Here is a 21,372-nt window from a genome sequence, read left to right as displayed (position 1 = left end):
CTCACCCTCAGGCTTGGCACTTCGGGGCTGCCTCTTCGTCTCCCTTGGGGAGTGAAAATAGAGGTCTTTCCCAACAGCCAGACTCCTACCCCACATATCCCACTGGCAGGTGCCCCCATGGGCACTGGAGATCCTGATAGTCAGGAAGGGACACTGCCCAGGGACACACAGACTTGAGGCCACAGAGTGAGCAGATTCCTCCTAACACTCACACCCACATCCCCATCAGGGCTGGTCGGACTCCTGGCCACACCAGCCTTCCTCCTGGATTCCCACAGTCTCACTCTAGCCCTGCAGGGAGCTCTCTGGCTGAGGCTGCACCCACACACTAGTGGCCTCACACAGTCCTCACACCCATTCACTGCTGACCCCTCACCCAAGATTTGGACCACTTGAAGTGCAGACACACTGGGACTGGCTCCTCTAGGCATGCAGGGCCCTGATTACTCTCACATTCAGACCCACAAACTCACACACAAGGCCTTGACTAACTGCCAGGGGACAGACACAGGCCCTGCGCCCCAGGGGAGCTGTCCAGCGCCAGGACCCATCAGGACCCAAGATAGGTTCGGAATTCCTAGGGACATCCCCAGGCAGCTAGGCAGGGATTCACGCTTCTCCGTCCCGGCCTTCGTCCCTGGGGTGGGTCTTGCAGGACTCTTCCCCTCTCCCCAGAACGTGAGCACACGGTTTCAAGTTCTGGGCGCTGCCGGAGGATCCAGCATGGGCAGCCCGGTAGCGGCGTGAGGACACTGGGCTGTGTGCAAGTGGAGCTAGAGGCTCAGAAAAAGGCTTCTGCGTCTCCGGGGCCACAGTTTTTCTTCCTGGATGAAGAAAACTGCCGTCCGGGGGCCCAGCCTGTCCCTGGCCGCGCTGCCTTGACCTCGGCAGCGGCCTGGAAAGATCGAGCAGGGAGGTTAGAAACTCCCACCCTCACACTTCTCCACATCAGGCGCTTCAAACCATATGGCAAGGGATGGCAGGTCTCAACTCCAAGTGCGGTTCTGCCGACCCTACCAGCCTACTGCAGCGGGAGAAGGACGTGGGTGCCAGTAGCTTCCATGAGAGCTTGTTTGAGCCAGGACGGCAGGTCCAGACAAGACTCTTCCCCGAGGCACGGAACCCCTATCCTCTCCCCAACACTCCCTTGCCGCTCACACCATGGCCAAGCTTCCCTCTACCCGAGACCGATGAAGTTGGGGACCAGAATCCTAGAGGGGGCGCGGGGATTCTCAGGGTGTGGGGAACAGGTCCTCCAGAGACAAATCTGCCTTGCAGGTGGGGAGTGGACCAGGGCCGGGCAGGAAGGCAGGCCGGGAGGGAGGCAGAGCTCGGGGCAGTGGTGTGTGTGTGTGTGTGTGTGTGTGTGTGTGTGTGTGTGTGTACAAGGAAAGGACTTTGGGGAGGACAGAGTCTCTATCCCAGGATCTCTGCTGCTGCAGCCGAGGGCAGAGCCAGGAGCCAGATAGGGGGTCCAGGCCCTTGGAGTTTCTCTCTAGAATTGTGCTCTAGGTCCCGACTCTGGCGTGGCAGCGCCAGGGCATGGGGAGGTGAGCGAGGTCCCAACCCCGGGTCCGGCCGCCATCCGGCCCCGTCTCCCCTCAGTAAGAACACTAGAGGCCCTGGAACCGGCGGCAAAGTCGAGCGAAGTTTGGCGGGCGGCAGGGGAAGCGGGACCACGGGCCGCCAGCTGGACCGTCCCGACTCACTGCCTTGCGCCCCCCGGCACGCGCCCCAGCGCCCTGAGACGCCTAGAGTGTGGCGAGGTAGCGCGCGGGTGAGCGCGTGTGTGCGGGGAGTGGGTGGCGTGATGAATTGCATCAGAGAAATCCCATTAGATCTGGGGAGATGATTAAAGGCGAGGTCTCGGCCGGGCGCGAATGGCGGGAGCCGCGGCAGCTTCCCGCCCGCGAAGCCCGCGCCCCGCCCGGCTTGGCCGGCGCCGGGGGCAGCGCAGCCGGCGGGGCGCGGTGCTTGGACTGGGCAGCCAGATGCCCGAAGCTGGGCACCGGGTCTCCCTTCCCACCCCTGGGGCCCCGCTCCCGCCCCCGTCCTGCCGCCGGACGCCGGGGTCCCTTACCGTGAGCCAGGAGCGCCAGCAGCGAGGGCAGGAGCAGCAGGGCTACCGGGCGCATGGTGCTGGTTGCGGCCGCGCCCTGGGCTGGGACCGCGGCGGGAGGGCGGGGGGCTTGGTGGGGCTTGGGCGCGGGGGCAGAGCCGGGTCCGGTCGGGTAGAGGGAGCGGGGCCGCAGCCGTCACCGCCGCTGCCGCCGCCAGCGCCTGACAGAATCAGCACCACGGCCAGCGCCTGGCGTCGGCGCCGGGGATCGCCGCGCGGGGCTGGGGGCGGGGGCGCGGGAGGAGCGGCTTACCGTAAAGTCTCATGCAAAGGCGCAGAGACCCAGGGGCAGGAGCCCAGGCTCCTGCTCCACCGCGACTGCCCTACTCATGTGGGCACACAGCCCCTGCCCTTCTGCGCTGCCCACCCCCAGCCAAGCATGCCACCCTCTTTCCCGTTAACGGCCTGCTAAGGAACCTCAATTAATAGCTCACTGTAGCCTTCTGATTCTCCATGAGAAAGAGCAACACCTTCCCCACCCCTCTCCACCCAATCCTGGTACCTGAGGGCGTCAAGGGTGACCTGGGAAGACATCCGAGAGTGAGGTAGCTGGTGAGGCCCGCGTGCCCTTGTGGCAGTTCCGTCTTGGGACGATAATGAAGATGGCTTTTGAGCATACAAAGGATAATAAATTATGACTTTGCGCTCAATAAATGCCAGGGCTCCAGGCAGCTGCATCAGCAGCAAACTGTGCTCGCAGAAAAGCTTAATTATCCTGATATTATAGTTAAAAGCCAGTGGCACTCGCATCCTGGGGAGACATTCTTCACTTGGCAGGAGGCAACCTGGGCCAAGCTGTGGGCAGCTGAAGGTAGTATCCTGGGTCCCGACGTAGCCCTGGGTCTCCAGGACTCTGCCTTGGCCCCTCTGCAGGACCAGAGAAGCCACAGTGACAGTCGATACAGACCCTTCATGCCATCTCTGCCCAGGTTTCTGGAATTGGTGGAGAAAATGGGATAGGCATGAGAGAGGGTTTCCTAGAGCTGTTATTTTATTTTATTTTATTTTCTTATTGTTTTTAGAGACAGGGTCTCTGTTGCTCAAGCTGGAAATGCAGTGGCACAATTATATTAATAGCTCACTCAAACTCCTGGGCTCAAGAGATCCTCCCACTTCAGCCTCTCAAGTAGCTAGAACTACAGGCATGCACCCCCAAGCCTGGCTAATTTTTAATTTTTTTGCAGAGATAAGGTCTCATTATGTTGCCCAGACTGGTCTTGAACTCCTGGCCTCAAGAGATCCTCCTGCCTTGGCCTCCCAAAGTGCTGGGATTACAGGCGTGAGCCACTGTGCCCTACGGCTGTTTTAGATAGAGACTTGAAGGAGGCCCAGGGGTGTAGCCTGTACTATTAAAGGCATGGAAAAATAACTTTCCAGGGCCCTGCTTGGGCTGAGGAGCCCCAGTGAGTCACAGGACAGCAAGGGGGCAGTCACAGCTGTGCCATCCTGAGGCTGCTCTTTAAAGGCAGGGGCTCATGGATGGGCTCACTTGAAGAGCTTTAGTGGGTACAATGGGACAGGATCCTATGGCTGATATTATTCCCTGTAGAGGAATAGGAGGGCTGAACTCCCTATTGCCCCTGGGAGAAGGGCAGTTTTTTGTTTAGTTTCTTTTTACATGAACTTGGTTGCTCTCCAAAGCTTCCAGACTCCAGTCATTGTCCAGTGTCCTTCCTGACCTCATCCTGGAAGCAGGTGGTGAAATTTCTGCTCATGTTCCTTAGAGAGTGTTTTGGTCCTCTTGACCAGAGTCTCCCAACTCTGCTGGTTGGATTCTCTCCAGACCCTCTTCTTGTGGGCTCTGGGGAGCTGTGATGACTGCTGTAAAGAATCCCAGGCAGCAGGCAGACGGCGTGTGGAATTAAGAAGACGCTGGGATTTCTGGACAGTTGTTTTGAGAAGCTGAGGAAAAAGAGGGCAGCAGCAGAAGGATGGCAGGAAGAAGGAGGAGCTGATGCAAGAATCAGGGGTGAGGAGAGGAAGCCAGGAAAGAAGGTGCAAGAGGGGAGGCAGAAAGAGAGTTGCCAACAGAGGAAGGGAAGAGACACAGAGGTAGAAGGTTGTGTGACCGGGGGAAGTTTAGGAAAATGCTGGCAAATGTCATGAGATTCCTCTTTTCCTCCTTGAAAGTATTCCTGGGCTCCTCTAGTATTCCTGGTCCCTCATGGCTAGGCAGCTTGGGCAAGGGGAGTGAGTCATGACCTAGGGATGAACCTTGTATTGCCAGGATGATTCATGGGGATGTGGAGGTTGGTGGCAGGCTTGTCTGACTCTCTTAGCAACAGGGCTCCTTGATGGGCTGGGCACTATGCACATAAAGGAGGGGGAGAGAAGCCATCTTGGAACTTGTCACATCACCTTCCCTATGGCCTGAACTAACCTAGAGGGTCCAACGGAGACTACAAGTCCCAGAATACAGTACTGTACCCTGAGCTCAGAAGATGGGCTTGTACTGCATGATGGGCATGACAATGCACCGGGGCTGTCCCTCCCTCCTAAAGGCAGTTAACATAGCCTTTATGCAGTGGGTTCCTACGCAGGTTGAGGCAGAGCCTGGGCCAAACTGGGAAACAGCAGAGCTTCTGTCAGGTGCCCTCTGTCATGCCCTCCAAGGGGCTCGTCCTAACCAGACCTTGATATTACCTACAAATTGAGAACAATAAAATGCCCAAGGGGACAATCAGCTGTATACAGGGCTGGCAGGCTTATAGTCTACTCAATTCATAGGCACCTTTGAAAGTGGCAGTCTGGGTGGACTTGCAAGGCTCCCCTCACTGCTCTCACTTCTGTTCTCTGCATCCCCCACCTGGCTTTTTGCTCCCAGAGAACCCTGGGCTTCCCCTGTCTGTGTAATTGCTTGCTTAATTGTCTGTCTGCTCTACTAGTTGTTGACTTTGCGAAGGCACAGACCATGTCTGTCTCATCTACCCACAATCTAGCTCAGTGGCTGGCACATAGTAGATGTTCGATAAATATTTGTGAATAAACAACAGGGATGAGGAGTGTCTAAAGCCCAAGGCCGGTCATTGGTGTCAAATGAGTGCTGTGAGATAATGAAGAAAAGGGCAATTGTTTCTTTTGGGGATGAGGCAAGGTCAGTGAAATCTTCACACAATGGATGGGTGAAACCAAGTTGAATATGTTTTTAAAAATTAATTAATTAATTTTTGAGACAGGTTCTTACTCTGTCACCCAGGCTGGGATGCAGTGGTGTGATCAGGGCTCACTGCAGCCTTGACTTCCTGGGCTGAAGTGATTCTCCCATCTCAGCCTCCTGAATAACTGGGACCACAGGTGTGCGCCAGCATGCCCGGCTAATTTTTTACTTTTTTGTAGAGATGAGGTCTCTGTATGTAGTCCAGGCTGGTCTCAAACTCCTGGGCTCAAGTGATCCTTCCACCTTGGCCTCCCAAAGGACTGGGATTACAGGCATGAACCACTGCCCCTAGCCCAAATAAGTCTTATGATTCAATGGAGAGGGAGAGGGAAGACATTCAAAGTTGGGGGGGTGTGTAGTTTATGCACAGCGTTGGAAAATGCAAGCTAGTCTGGGGTCAGTGAGAAGACTGGTTCTGCTGGAGCAGAGTCCCTGCTGGGAAGTAGGAGAAAGGGCTGGAGTAGGCTGGGGCCTAGCTGTGAATGGCTTGGTGGTCACCTGAGCTGAAGGACATCCTTGGTGGCTACACTGAAGGGATTACCCCATCACGAAGATATTTGCACTGAAACAGAGCAATCTGGCATCATTAAGGTATGTTTTCAAGCACTATGGCAAGTGATAGGAATTGTGGGGTTCACTGCTGACTCAGAAGCCAGGGGGTGGGGTGTGTGTCTGAGCTACAGTGACTGAATTAGGTTTGAGAGACCAGAGAGAGGGAAGAAGGGGCTCTTCAATCCCAGACACCCCAACCCCTGCCCAGACAAAGCCAGACATACATAGAGCCCCCATCCATCCATTAAAGCTGGAGAAGCCAGCTTTACTTCCCCAGTTCCAAACAGCCCATCAATCTGTAGGATCACAGGCACATTGGTGACTTATTTTGAAGTCTCTGCTGAGATGACACTTGCTTTCTGCGCGAGAGGAGGAGAAAATTACTCTCTTCTAAGACAGCTTTCAAACCAGAGCTATATCTTTTGTGGAGCCAAAGGGGTTTTGGTGTTTCAGGGAGGCAAGGACAGGGGCTGCCACCTCACTCCAGAGGCTCCCAGGGGTACAGAGCTGCCTGCTTACCTCAACCCACTTCATGGAGCAGGATTCCAGACCTTGCAGTTCCTGGAACAGTCAGGGATGCCAGTGCTCCAGCCAGGGCTCCCTGCATTACCCAAAGTCAACCCATTGAATTTAGGGGCAGGAGGAGGGCCCTGCTCTGATAAATGGAGAGTCCTGGCTCCAGGCATTTGCTCTTGCTCCAGGATTGACTGTAGGAAGAGCTCAGGGTAGATGGAGACAGCAGCAGAAAGTGGTTTGATGTGAGCTACTTTCCATCTCCAAACAGAGGCCTCCAGCCTGCCCACCACCCCCAGCCGAGGCCTTTGATCCTCCACAGCTCCATAAATGTTTAATGCCACCGGCTGGGCAGGAATGAGGCAGGTGCTGAAACAGTGAGACTGGGGATAGGACTTAAGATGTACAATGTTGGCTAGATTATTTTCACATAGGAGCTCCGGGATGGATGGGAGGAGGCTTTCCCCCATCATGTGGCAGGAGAAGTCCCAGAGTTCAAATTTGGGGCACTAATAAAGAAAACTCTTTGAAAACCACCAAGGGGATGAAAATAAAATGAATAATCAATTGCAAAAGCCCAATCTCTGGTTTGATTGAAGGAGAAAGATGGAAAGTTAAATGACAATCAAATGCAAATACAGCTCAACAAACACCACAGCAATTACCAGGCGCAGGAACCACATGGTGCTTGCAGGCAGCGGGGGTTGGCAATTTGGAAGCCTGAGCCTGTGCAGAGGTGACGGGTGAGGGGCCATTTTAATGGACGGTTAAATAGATTCAAAAAAACCCTGCATCTACTTTGCATACACTGCTGATGAGTGGGGTGCTGGAATTCTGGCATCCAGAGGGAGGTTGTTCTACCTTCCGTGGCTGCCTCTGTATCATTTCAGGAGTCCCTGAGTACCTGCGGTGGGGTGAGGCCAGAGTGAGCTCCAGCTCAGATGATCAGGGAGAAGGCTGCACCAGTCTCATTGGATCCTTCACACAAGCTGGTGCTGAAGGTTCAGGGGTTGAAGTTGAAAGAAGCCCATGGGGTCCTCCATAAAGGACTCAAGGTGCTGGCCTTCCAACAGCCTGGTAAGAGTGGCTTTCTCCTCTATATTTGCATAATGCTTTGCATCTCATTTGAATACTATTAATTTGGTGTCAGGCTAGGTTGGCATGGTGTAGGAAAGAGAACAGCTGGCCTTCTCCATCCCCTCTGTACCCCAGAGCTTATTCTAAGCATAGCCTTCTGCAACTGGGGGGCATGAGGCCTCCACTTTCACCATCCCCTTCATGTTCCCTGACACTTAGTCTCTTAGTGAAGCCAGCTCCTAAAAGCCAAGGCTGCCTGGCAGTGTGGCCACCTGCAGGGTTATGCTGAAGGAAGAAGAAAGGGTCCTCCAAGGTCACTCTCTCCAGACCCAGAGACACCATGGGAGGATGCTGGGGGCCTTTGTCATCCCAAGCAATCAAGGCAGCTTGGCTTGGAAAGGGTCCAAAGATAATAACCAAGAGAGGGAGGGAACAAAGACAGGTGATAATCCCAGAGAAATATAGAGGGCTCTAGAAATAAAATCCTCTGAACTCAATATTTCTAGTGCTGGAACTTACATAAAATACATCTGTCCAGAGGCATTGGGTTTATGGTGCTGCTCTGGGGCTGGGAACCTGGTGCCAGGTTGATGGCCATGTGGTGAGAGAGTGAGTCACCAGGTGGGGTGAGTTCCTGAGAAAGAGGGAAGAGGCCCTGGGTGCATCCTGTGGGCTGCCCCTGGCAGGTGGGCATCGGAAGGCTACAGGGAGATGCGGATAAGTTATTTAATTGAAGAGGAAGAGAAGTGCATTCCATGCAGAGGGAACAGCATGTACATGGGAAGGCAGGACTAAGAGATGGTTAGTGTAGCTGGATGGCAGCAAACAAGGGTTGTGGTGTGGGATGTAGCTGGAGAGCTGGGGTGTAGCAAAGCTTAGTGGCTGGTACGAAATCTCTAGGAGCCCTACCTGCCCATCCATCTGTCCATTTATTCATTCGTCCTTCACCCTACTACCTCCCAATTCATTCATCACCCACTCATTCATTTACTGAATGAGTGAGCACTTATTGAGCACTGTGTGTATGCCAGGACCTGAACTAGCTACTGGAGAGGGAGACCCCTCAAGGAGCACCCAGACTGGGGAGGGGAAACAGCCCCAACACCCTGTAAGACAGCATGTTTATCTCCACAAGGTACTTAAACAAGGCTCTGGAAGCCCTAGAGGCCAAGTCTCCCATGCTTCAAGCTTCCCAAGGCAAGGGTCCTTCATTACCTCCGGGGAGATCTTCCATTCACACAGATCCTCCTGGCATCTAATACTATTCCTTCCTGCTACAAAAGCAGCCCGCTTCTTATAGCCCCAGAGTGGCAGGGAGTGTTTTTGATGTTCCTTCTCATTGACCCTTTATTTGGGCCTTAGAGACATCACAGTCTCAGGAGAACCCAGGGGAAGTGATATGAGAGCATGGTCAAGTCTCCCTTAGACATCAGAACCCAGGCTTGGATACACTTCTAGCCACTTCCTTTTCTGGGCATGAAAATAGGACAGAAATTCCCAATGTCCCTTAATTCAGCATATTCCCTCCCCCACTCCTCCTTGAACTACTTGTCCTCTATTTGTGACATCACAATGGTCTCTATGGCAACTGATTGTGAGGTCACCAGTCCTTAAAGCAACAGAATATGTGGGTCCAGACAATGGCCTGCAAGAGAAAGGAAGAATACAAAATGGAAGCCTGGGATAGAGATCACCTCCTAGGAAAGGGGGAGGCCACCCAAGGCCTGTCAGGGGGAGGGCTCCACTTCTCAGCCCATCTGCAGTAGGGCCACATTCGGGGTAGGCAAGAGCAAGGCCTGCTAGAAAGGGAAACTGCTCATCAAGAAACTGAGGGAGGCCGGGTGCGGTGGTTCATGCCTGTAATCCCAGCACTCTGGAAGTCCAAGGTGGGTGGATCACCTGAGGTCAGGAGTTCGAGACCAGCCTGGCCAACATGGCAAAACCCTGTCTCTACTAAAAATACAAAAATTAGCCAGGTGTGGTAGTGCACGCCTGTAGTCTCAGCTACTCAGGAGGCTGAGGCAGGATAATCGCTTGAACCTGAGAGGCAGAGGTTGTGGTGAGCCAAGATCGTGCCACTGTACTCCAGCCTGGGTGAAAGAGCAAGACTCTCTCAAAAAAAAAAAAAAAAAGAAGAAGAAGTGGAGGATTGAGGGTCATCCTGAGCATTGGCTGGACTTCAGAGGCAGGGCTGAGTTCAAATCATCCCAACCTAATGTTTGCCTTGGGCAAGTTTTGGAACCTCCATTTCTTTACCTATGAAAGGAAAATGATGCCACTTGCCTTTCAGAAAAGTATTCAGTGAGATAACCTGTTGGAGAGCTTGGCACATAGTAGGTGCTTGTTTCTATCTACTTGTACTTGTTTCTATTTCTTTTTCTACCCCCTCAGCCCTTATGCCTAGGATCTTGCATCTTGCATATTATATGTGCCTTATTAATGCTTGCAATTGTAAGTGCACTGTAAGTGCAGGATGAGGGCTACAGGGCAATGTTTAGAGCAGGGGAAGTCAATGGACCTGGATTCAAATCCTCACTCTGCTATTTGCTAGCTGTAAGCCTTTGAGCAAATCACCTTTCTGTTTGTTGGTTTCCTTAACTGTAAAATGGGAGATAGCAATACTGTTGTCTTCATAGGGTTGATTAGGACTAAATGAGACCCTGCAAATAAATAGCAGAGCTTGGCACATGAGGTGCACGGTACTTAAACTTGAGTGAGGCTGTTTCTGCATGCGCTGCACAGTTTGTGTTCACTGTCAGTTTTCAGGAAATGTGAATTAATCTGTGGGGTGTCCAGAACCGGAGAGTGGGTGAACCTCAAGAGAGGGCCATAGGATGGCAGTCTCTCCCTGAAACGGGTGACCGCTCACTTTCTGGATTCCCTCTAGTGCGGACACCCAGCTCATACCAGTCACAGGGGCTGGGTGCTCCTTGAAGTCAGAGTGAACTCATCTATGAAGCCCAGACCAGGGCCTGACACATGGCACAGGCTCAGCAACAGTTAAGGTAAACTGAGTTAGAGAGTGTCTTAATAATATACTGGCTAACATATATTCTGTGCATATTCTGTGCCAGGCTCTGTTCTAAGCACTTTACATTTTGATCCTCACAACAACCTATGAGCTAGATATTATCCATTTTTAAAATGTGGAAACAGAGAGGCTAAGTAATTTGCCCAAAGTCACACAACTAGTAAGCAATGACGGAGCTCGGATTTGAACCCAGGCTACCTGGCTCTAGAACCTATGTTCTTAACTCCCACATTACCCGCAGCCCCATGGGCTGGGTCCATCCATTTTACTATATCTGCCACCACGAATTTCCTCCCCCAGCTCTCTCACTTGCCCCTCTCTTCTCCCAGCTGAGCCCAGGCCCAGTGCAACTCAAAGAATGGAAATTCTCTTCCACCAGCCTCAGCAATCTGCCTCCCCCTTTGTTGAAATAAAGCCACCGCCACAGCCGAAGCCACCACCGGATCTCTTGCTTATTTCAAGTCCTCCTAAAGCTTGTTGAGTTCTTAACTTATTAAAGATAAGCACATGGAAATAGGGAGCAAATCTCTTTATTTATGACATAATCTCCAGCCCAGAAAAGTGGCAGGAACAGTGTTGCCTATATTAGGGAACCAATAGGAAAAAAATCAATTAGATCCGCCAGACCGTTTCGCTATTAACTTTCTTCTGATGTTTCTCTTAAGGCTGGCCATGGGGGTCTCCACCAGCAGCTGAGGTGGAGAGAGAGGAGAGCTTTGTAGGAACAGAGAAAGGAATGTCACAAGGAAGGCAGCTGACCAGGCTTCCAGACAGACAGGGGAATCTTTTCATCATGGTCTCCTTCACTGCTTTCCAAATTTCATTTAACCTCCATGTTTCTTGCTGCAATTTCAGTTGGTGTCTTTAGGGGCAGGGGAGTCAATTGGTCACTGTTGGCTTCTTGCAGACTTGAACCCCAAGTCTGACCACATTTTTGCAAGACCCATCGGGAGAAGGATCCTCCCCTTTCTGAAAGAACAATATTCTGGAGGGGCTCTTCTTGACTGATGTTTAGTAGGGTCTTCTGCTGGATAATTATGCCTCAAACAACCCCAAGCAGCTACCGCATGAGGTCTTCACATCCATCTGCCTGCCTCCAGGAGCACTTTCTAAGCTATCTCCCCGAGATAGGGCTCACCCTTATTCCTGAGAGCCTCTGGTGAGGAGGGTGCCCTAGCTCCCATAGTAACCCCAGAATTAGTCTCCTTAAAGGCTGGGGATCATGGCTTGTTCAATAGTTTTTCTTCAGGTTCAGGCATATAGCAGGGGCTCAATAAATATTCACAGAATCAATAATTATTACAAAAGCCCCATTGATGGAATGCTCGCTCCGTACCAAGGCTGAGAAGGGTGATTTGTCACCCAAAGTAGGACCCCTTTGTTGCTCCCTGAACCAACAACCCAGAAGAGCCTGCCAGTTTTGTAGTTTTGTTTTTCCTTTTCTTGCTATTTGGCCAGGAGCAGCAGTAGCAGCAGCTCCAAGAAGTAAGTATTATTATTATTATTATTATTATTATTTTTTTTTTTTTTTTTTTTTTTTTTTTTTTTTTGAGACAGGGTCTCACTCTGTTATCCATGCTGGAGTATAGTGGCACAATCATGGCTCACTGTAGTCTCAACCTCCCCATGCTCAGGTGATCCTCCCATCTCAGCCTCCCAAGTAGCTGGGACTATAGGCATGCACCACCACACCCAGCTGATATTTGTATTTTTTTGTTGTTGTTGAGATGGAGTCTCCCTCTTTTGCCCAGGCCGGACTGCAGTGGTGCTGTCTCGGCTCACTGCAAGCTCTGCCTCCTGGGTTCATGCCATTCTCCTGCCTCAGCCTCCCAAGTAGCTGGGACTACAGGCGCCCGCCACCGTACCCTGCTAATTTTTTGTATTTTTAGTAGAGACGGGGTTTCACCATGTTAGCCAAGATGGTCTCGATCTCCTGACCTCGTGATTCGCCCGCCTCAGCCTCCCAAAGTGCTGGGATTATAGGCGTGAGCCACCACGCCCGGCCTATATTTGTATTTTTTGTAGAGATGGGGTTTCACCATGTTGGCCAGGCAGAGGAGGAAGCTGAGTCAAGGAGGAACAGTAACTTGTCCAGGCTGATAAGTGAATTAGATATTCTATGTCCATCCACTGTTGGTCATTAGGAAGTTCTTCTTAAGGTCTAACCTAAACCTTTTCTGTTTCAGCAGCACTGGCTCCTTCTTAGTCCCATGGAAGCACAGATCAACATCATTGCCCTTGCAAACTTCTCTCAGCTTAGGAGAGTCTACTCGCTCTTTGCACATTGTTGACATGAAATGAATGTTAAACACCAAACCTCATAGAGGCCAGCCCTGCTGGGCGAGCAATGAACCAACCCTCCTCATGCCTGTTCATTATTATAATTAACATTGAGCTGAGGTTGGTGGCGACCTCGCCCTCGCCAGGTATTTGGGCTATTTTAGCAGCTTATTCAGATCAGTGACAGACAGCTCTGAATAGATAAACTCCCCGCCATCCAGACGAATCAATTGCAACACTGCCGTCACAACAAGCCCAATAAATCAATCTGATTTCAGGCGACATGGTAACTCAGTGCTGGGCAAGCTGGTTTTAATTTCCGCGTGGCTGAGACCCAGCTTCCTCTACTCACTGGAGCACCCCTCTTTCCCAGCTGATGCTCTGTGCACACAGGTGCCCGGGGCCCTCAGAGGACTCAGGCCAAGGGGGCAGCTACGGGGAGGACAGGGTAACCAGGAAGCTATGTTACTTTGAGGAAGACTCTTGAACCCCCAGACCCAGAAGCAGCTGACTCAGATCCACTGCTGGGATCCTTGTTTTGCTGGCTTCAGCTTCGATTTTCCGCTGCCCTTTGCAAAAAACCAAGCCTGGAGGCCTCTCTGGGCTGCCTCCCAAATCAGGAAGCCGCAGAGGTAGGCTGCCTATCTCAGGCACCAGGACAACTGCCCTTTTTGGTCTGGGAGATTGAGTTTGTCTGGCAGGGCAACAAAAAACTCATCAGGACAGATGTAGTCATGTATTGGGTGCCTACTTAATGCCCAGGCACCATGCTAAGCAGTTTATACACGTCATCTTCTTAACCTTTGTAACAGCCCAAAGAGATCAGTGGCAATGATCCACATTTTGCAGGGAAGGAAAACAAAGCTCAGAGAGGTTAAGTAACTTGTCCTGAGTCACACAGCTTGTAAGTGGTAGAGCCTGGATTTGAACTCATGTGTATTAGACTTCTGTGCCTAAGCTTCAGCCACCACACTCTCCTAAAGATGACATCAGAGGTGCCCATACTCTCCCCCTGACTAGATATTACCTGGTTAAGTAATTCCTACTTTAGAGAGGAGGAAGCAGATTCTGAGAGGAGAAGCCAGTGCATTTCCTCTAGGCTCCCAGGGAAGGGGAGCCTTTCTTATGAATTCTTACAATCAGCAATTGTTCCTTGAATTTTCATCTCAATGCTTCAGGTACTGAGTAGAGGATGTTGAGGAAAGAGAGGGTCAAGAGGCTGAGCTGGCCTCCTTCCCACACCCCAGCTCTGTACCACCCCACTTACACCCCATCACATTAATAGATCTAGATGGTGAGGTGAGGGGCTGGGACAGGCAGCAGTGTGTTAGGAGATGTGGCTTTGAAGTCAGCAGATCTGGGTCCAAATTCTAGCCCAACTACAACTTATTTGTTGAATACACCTGGGCAAGTCTATTAACCCCTTGGAACTTCCCTCATCCTGTCCATACCGTGGGGATAATATTACTCAAACCACAGGTTGTGCGGATTAAGAGGGAAAATTGCATGGGAAGTGCCTGGCATAAAGTGGGTCCTTAGTAGGCATTGGGTTCTTTCCCCCTCTTGTCCCTGCTCTTTCTGAAACCCCATGCTTTAGGTGCCCGGTTCTGAATGGCCGAGGTCAGGGCATTTCAAATATGTTTTAGCCAAGAAACTTTTTTTTTTTTGAGATGGAGTCTTGCTCTGTTGCCCAGGTTGGAGTGTAGTGGCGTGATCTCACTGCAACTTCCACCTCCCAAAGTCAAGCGATTCTCCTGCCTTAGCCTCCTGAGTAGCTGGGACTACAGGCGTGTGCCACCACGCCCGGTTCATTTTTGTATTTTTAGTAGAGATGGAGTTTCACTATGCTGGCCAGGCTGGTCTTGAACTCCTGACCTTGTGATCTGCCTGCCTCAGCCTCCCAAAGTGCTGGGATTACAGGCGTGAGCCACCGCGCCTGGCCAGCTAAGAAACTCTTTAATCAAAAGACACTTTATGAAGATGGCAAGGATACAAAATAGATAAAGGGGGAGTTGGTCAGATGGTGATAGGGGGCTGGGAGTTCTCCTGGCTTGAACCCCTCTCTTACCCCCAGCCCCAAAGTAGCTGCTCAAATGCTTTCCTCAAGCCCTGGGCCAGCACATAAAGGGCTGCCTCACTCTTAGGTGTCTTAGGTGTCTTAGGTCACGGGCTTCTCAGGAGCTCAGAAGTGATCACCTCTGGTGATTTCTGGCTCCAACACTATCTCTCAGCCACCAGCTACCTTGAACCTGTTCTGGATTCAGGGCATGACAATTTAGGTGCCAAATGGGCAAAGCTGCATCTGGCCATAGGGAGGCTGTATCTGGCTGCTCCGGGTGGGAGGTGGGGTTGGGCGTCGCAGCTGGGAGAGCCATAGATCTGGGAAGGGGTGGGCAGATGACCCAGGATTGTGCAGGGGGTCTCTGTCCATCTTGGGCAGCAATGGACCTGCGGGCTTCCATGGGAAGTAGATGCCTGTTCACCAGGTCCAGCACTTAATATCCTCCCGAGGGAGGCGGGGACCACAGGAAGTGGAAGCGCAGTGGGGAGAGTGACATACAACACCATACAGTGAGCAAGTGACAGAAGTGAATTCAAACCTAGGCCTGTGGGCTCCAGAGGGCTGGGACTGCCGTTCATTCTCTCCTGTCCATACAGTGGCTGTCCTCTACCCCCAGCTCTCTGCAGAGAATTATCTATCAGCCCTTTCACCCACCAAACACAGAACATGAAGAGAGAAACTTAAATTGTAGCAGGAGGGAATGGGATTAGCTACTGGGAAGGACTTCCTGACTCATTAGCTTGTCTCTAGAATAGGTTATTAGAGAGGCAGTGTGCTCTCTTTCTCTCTGGAGGGATTTCACATGGGGCTTCAGTGCAGCTGGGCCCCTGTGGCTTCCACTTCCTGAAAGCTACTGAGAGACAAGCTGACCCCTGATGTGTATGGCTTTGTTTTTCGTAACGTTTATTCTTTGAATAGGTAATACCTGTACATGGTTCAAATAATAAGGGTATAAAAGGTTGTTCACTGAACTCTCCCTCCAGCCCCCGTGTCCAGCTTCCCCTCCCCAGAGGCAAGCAATGTTACCTGCTTCCTGTCTAGACATATACAAGCAAACACGGACACATACTCTTTCTTGAGTCCTGCTTTTAATACACAAGATGTAGCATCCCCTGCAAGCTCTTCTGTGCCTCGCTTTTGTCACCTGACAATATATCTTGGAGATTACTCCGAATCAGTACATAAAGAGCTGCCTCACTCTTAGGTGTCTTTTTATGGTCACGGACTTCTCAGGAGCTCAGAAATAATCACATCTGGTTTGATTAGCTTCACATTTCCATTTACAACGTTCCTGCCCAGAGAGGGCAAGAAACCTCTCCAAAGTCACGCAGCAAGGACTAGGGACGCGCAGATTTTCTCCCCCTCCTCCCGCCTCAGTTCCCAGCTCCTGTCCCCCGCCACCTCGAGGCTGAGCGCCGCCCAGGCGACCAGAAGGGAGAGGGGGAGGTCTCTAACTGAAATGCCCTCCGCGCTGCCCATTTGCGATCGGCACCTGGAGCGGCGCGCCGTGCACAATGAGGGCGGGGCCGTGGGGCTCCGGGTGCGGGCGGCGGCCGAGTGCCCACGTGGGTGCAGGCTAGGCCGGGCTGATTTCCCGGGAACCCCGCGCCGCGTGCTTCCCTGTAATGAGCTCCCAGGGCCCGAGGTGAGCTTCCTCGGCTGCTCACACGGCAGCCGCGTGGCAGCAAAGAACACGGGGACTTTTTTCTTCCGTGCCTGACAGCTCATTAGAAGAATTAATTTACTCTAGCGTTTGCAGTTTAAAGGACATTATTTACCGGTTAATTGTTGTTATTACAAAATGTTAAATATCATTATTTATTTCCCAGGCCCTGACAGCTTTTCTGACAGGAATTTATTAGGTGAGACTGTATCACCGGTAGGCACCCCTGTGCAGGGTAGCCTAAGGGTGGGCAGTTTGCCCCTAGGCCTAGCTCTCTAGGCAGGGCGGGCACTCCTAGGGGCAGAACAGGAGGGGCTGAACCCCGGCCCACCCCAGGACAAAGGATCATTGTCTCCTCCTCACCCCCCATTTCTGCCCCCTGATGTGCGTGTGTTGGTGGGGCAGGGGGGTGGGGGCTGGCAGACGGGGGGCATGCCTTGCATAAAGCTGCAGTTTAGGGGTCAGGCTGGCAGTTACCGGAGGCCCAGCGGCCGGAATGAGGTCCAGACTTTGAGTCCTTCCCTTTAAACAGTTACTTACAAGAATGTTCTCCTCTCCTGAACGCACAGAATTGAAGAGCTGGAAGGAAGCCAGGTGGTCCGCTGGTGCTGAGACCGCAAACCAGTGGCCTCCAGGCGGTAAATGGCCTATGGACTTGAGTTTGACCTATTCAAGAGACTTCACATAAAAATCCACTTTGCTGGCTTCCCTTGAAAGATCAGACAATCTTGCCACAAGACTTGACCCACAGTCTTGCATCAATTGGAGATGATCAGCGGGCACGGAAGGGCAGCACTGTGCAAGGAGCATGCCTGCTCTCCAACAAAGGGAGGGTGCCACCTTCCCCCTTTGTTGCCTTGTCTACATTATTTTCCTGGCCTCTGTAGGCATTTGAGTTTTCAACCCCGATCTGCTCTAATGATCATATATAGATGAAGATACTGAGCCCAGAGAGGTTAAGTCTCTGATGGCCAGGACGACAGCCCCACTCTACTTTTCTTTTCCTTTTTTTTCTTCTTCATCTTCTTCTTCTTTTTTTTTTTTTTTTAGGATGGAGCAAGCCTTTATTTTTATACACTTTGACAAGGAGGTTTTCTGTAAACAATCTTTCCAGTGAGGAACAGAGAACAGGAAATTCAGCCTCCAGACATCAGCAGCTGCTCTGCTCAGGGCCGAGGCTCCTCCTTGCCAATGTGGTGAGGTGGAGGGGTGTACTTCCCTTCCTTTATCAGCTTATCCTGCTGCTTCCTGATGGTACCTGCACGTCTCATTGTTTTCTGCCGAAGCAAACACTCTACGAAATCATCATATTCTATCTTGCACTCTTTCTCTGCCCGGATAACACTGATTCCATATGCACATTCTATCCATTCTTTTTCAAAAGCATGGCATTGAGCAGCAATCTTGTAGGGCTGTTCAGCACTCTGGATTGTCCACCATTGATCTATGTTAAGGCCGAACCTTTTCTGGGTGGCCAAGAAAGGCATGGCGATCCGATGCTCGTGTCTTTGTGTCTTCTCTGGCCGCCGCTTCAGGATGACCCCTAGTCTACGTTTCACCACACTGTGCTGCTCCCTGAATTTCTCTGCTCCCACCTCCTCTGGGTCCAGTTTAGAGTGAATTCAGACCGGGAGCGCAGGCCTTCAGCAGCTTCAGGGGCAGGAACAAGAGGCAGCCTAGTGAGAATTTACAAGGATCATGGCCTTATAAATAGCATCCACTTATTCATTCAGCAAACAGTTTCTGGGGATCTACTACGTGATGTATTAAAATGATTAGGACCCAAATTGTGTTGTTGAGGAATTAGTCTGGGGACACTGTTCATGAAACAAGTTGCACAATGACAATACGAGGAGATGTCCGAGTAGTAGAGGCATAGGAAGATGGGATTGGTGGGGCTGGAGAGAATTCATCCTTCATGCAGCGTTTTCTAGGCTGGATGGATGGCCTGCATCCTCAAACACAGACGCACATGTCTTATTTAATTCTCACAACACAGCGGATTGAAAATATCTGTCATCAGCTTATAAATAACGGCTATACCAGGTCTCGGACTTGCTGTCTAGATTCTTCCCCCAGGGTGGGTGCTTGCAAGCAACTCCAGCCCTGGGGACCTTCTGTTCTAGCAGGTGGCACCCTTGCCATACAGTCTGTTGACTGGCAACCACATCTCATAATCAGGCTGATTACCCTCATTTTACAAGTGAGGAACCGGAGACTCAGAGACAGGTGACAGAAGCTGGGTGTTGATGGGTGAAATGGGCCCTGGGAAGGAGAGAGAGTTGTTGTCTGAGACCCACACCCAGCCCCGGGAAATGTGGGTCTTGCTGGCAGACTTCAAACAGTGGCCCTTTAGACAAGGTCTTGGGTCCCATCCTTTCCTCCCCAGGAACCTGACAGCAGTGGGTAGCCTCAAGGAAAATGTGGAGAACCAAAGGGAGATGAAAAGTTCTTCAAAAAAGTATGAAAACAGGTTCAACTGAGCCATTACTGTTGCCATGCTGTATATTATTATAAAGTTATTCCTGCCTGGCAGCCTGGTTTATGTTAGACCCTACCTCATTTCTTCTAGGTTATAGGCCCTAATTCCTTGTCTGGTGAGAAAGAAAGAGACCAGCACTATTGGAGTGAATCCTGAGCTGATTCAGAAGCTGTACAGCTTGAGGAATTTTACAGATTCTCAGTCAGGGCTTGCTGTCCTTTGGAGGTCTTCACCACCCCCCTCATTTCATTTTATTGCCATATTAAATTTTTAAAAATTTAATTCATTTTTGGAATAGGTGATACGTGCCCAAAGTGCAAAATTCAAAAGGCATAAAAGAGTATACGGTGAACAGGCTTTCCCACTGCTCAGAGGCAGGCAGTGCCAGCAATTGCTTCTGTTTCACTGTTTGCAAAGATAGCATTGTTTCTCTTTTCCGTTCACGTAGAAAATACAGTAATTCCTGCAGAAGAAAGTAAAAAATCATATGCGATCCACTATTTGGAGTTGAACATTGAACATTGTTCACATTTTTGGTGTTCACATTTCAGCCAGCCTTTTCTCTTTGCAAAGATACATGCATCTATAGTCACAAACTTGCATAACCTGGTTTTATTACTTGTTTACATTAAATGTGATTCTTCAAAAATACAGATCGGAGAGGATACAAACTAAACTGATAACAATGAGTACCTTGGGGAAGAATAATGAGATTGGGTAAGGATTGAAGGGAAATTTTTTAGGATGAAAATATATTGATACAGTACTTCCTCCTGTTATTCCTCTGGAATCTGATTTTAAATGACTAGATCAGAAGGCTACTATTTAATCAATCCTTTATTATTGTGGTTTTAAGATGTTTGCAAGTCTTCCTATTATAGACAAACCTGAGATGGACATTTTTGTATCTTTTTGTAGGTTGGAGCAAAAGTAATTGCTGTTCTTGCCATTGAAAGTAATGGCAAACCCAATATATCTTTGCACACTTATCTAGTATTTCCTTGGGGGTGCTTTAAGAAATGGAACTGCTGGGTCAAAGGTGGTGTATACTTTATGGCTTTTTGATCCATCACGTCAAATTTTCTTCCCTCTGGGCTGTCCCAATCTCCTGTTCCATGGGCAGAGCCTGCCCCCTACTCCCATATCAGATTTGTTCAACACATCACACGTGTAAGGTCTGTGAGACAGTGAGGCAAACTCATGGGAGGCTGGGGAAGCTTCTTCTTGGGGTGAAGAACCCTAGGATGCTGGCAGCAGCCCAGAGGGACCTCAGTGGCCAAAGGGAAAAGGAGGAGGAGCAACGAATGGGTGTAGAATCCCCAGGCAGGTGGGACAGGGGCCTCCACCAGTCCAAATCACAAGGCCAAAAGTTGTACAGCAACAACCCAAGGCTGGACTTGGATCCTCACCAGGGACCTAAGCGCCACCTTCTGCAGTGGCACCGCAGAGCTAAAGGCACAGCTGAGATGGTTCCTCTTGGAGTTCTTCTAGCCCATGAGAGTTACATGGCCTCAAGAGCATGCAGACATGGAGGACCTTCTAGGACTGGCTCCAACTTCTGCCTTCTCTAAGTGTCTCAGATTTGATTCCATGTCTCCTCTTTGCTTCCAGGTGCTTGTCACTGCCTAATACTTGTGGTTGTCACCCACAGCCTTTGTACTCTTAGATTCTCTGGCAAGTTGACCCATTTCATTTGGAAAGCTTCAGAAGAAACGGGGCAGACACAAGATGGACTTGTTGATTTAATTGAAAAGATGGTATTCTGAAAGCACCCCCTCCCCCCTGGAGCCCGGCATCTTCACAGTAGCTGAGGTTTCCTCTTGATGGGGCGAAAAGAGAAAGCCCAAGATTGCATCTCATTGGTGAGATGAATAATACATTTGAAGCATCTCACAAACTGTGTTTGATCCGCCTAAAGCTTCAACTGTTAACGTATTTCTCTTTATCCCCAGCAAGGGAGGGCTGGGAACTGTCAACGTTTTCCTTTCTGCCTAATTTGTGCCTTCTCCATGAAGAGAAAAGCAGGGGCTGGGGGAGGGAAGGAGGCAAGGAAAGAGAAGGGTGACACACACTTCCTGGAACAATGCAGTGAGCCACAGGACTAGGGGGTGTTCCTGGGGCTTGGGAACACTGGGGGTCATCAGGACACAGCAAGGGGTGGTTGGCTCTGGGGAGAGGGGCTGTGCTATGTGTGCTGGGACCTGTTTGCAGGACTGTGTGCCCCTAAGAAGTCAGTCCCTTGGAGGGTCCATCTCCTGTGTTTCTGGTGGGAAATCAGAGGTGGGAAATTGAGCCTTGCCAGTTGCCAAGCACCAAAGATGCTTCCTTCATCTCGTGGGAAGCAGAGAGTAACAGTGTTAAAAACTGGCCCCCTGGCCGGGTGCGGTGGCTCATGCCTGTAATCCCAGCACTTTGGGAGGCTGAGAGGGGCGGATC

General features: G+C 50.9%; 3 protein-coding genes across 6 annotated transcripts in view; 1 reads left to right on the top strand and 2 right to left on the bottom strand.

The window, feature by feature from the left end:
- Positions 1-2,326, bottom strand: part of SEZ6 (seizure related 6 homolog) — a 51,190-nt gene extending 48,864 nt beyond the window's left edge. For both annotated transcript variants that reach the window (XM_004042028.3, XM_004042029.3), the window contains exon 1: positions 2,081-2,326. In XM_004042028.3, coding sequence (XP_004042076.1) covers positions 2,081-2,135 — 55 coding nt within the window. In that variant the 5' untranslated portion in view covers positions 2,136-2,326. The remainder of the gene's footprint in view (positions 1-2,080) is intronic.
- Positions 1-21,372, top strand: part of PIPOX (pipecolic acid and sarcosine oxidase) — a 107,027-nt gene that overhangs the window by 53,526 nt on the left and 32,129 nt on the right. The gene's annotated exons all lie outside the window — the stretch shown is intronic.
- Positions 17,558-17,941, bottom strand: LOC101146625 (NADH dehydrogenase [ubiquinone] iron-sulfur protein 5-like). The gene has a single exon (XM_019027169.4). It carries the CDS (start codon positions 17,939-17,941, stop codon positions 17,621-17,623), a length of 321 nt encoding a protein of 106 aa, XP_018882714.1. The 3' UTR covers positions 17,558-17,620.

This window comes from Gorilla gorilla, chromosome 4 (genome assembly GCF_029281585.2).
Source record: "Gorilla gorilla gorilla isolate KB3781 chromosome 4, NHGRI_mGorGor1-v2.1_pri, whole genome shotgun sequence".
Classification (NCBI taxonomy): Eukaryota; Metazoa; Chordata; class Mammalia; order Primates; family Hominidae; genus Gorilla; species Gorilla gorilla.
Note: the sequence above shows the minus strand (reverse complement) of the source record. Positions and strands in the feature narration are given on the sequence as shown.

Coding starts and splice junctions, on each gene's coding strand:
- LOC101146625 (XM_019027169.4), bottom strand. CDS start 17,941: ATGCCTTTCTTGGCCACCCAGAAAAGGTTCGGCCTTAACATAGATCAA.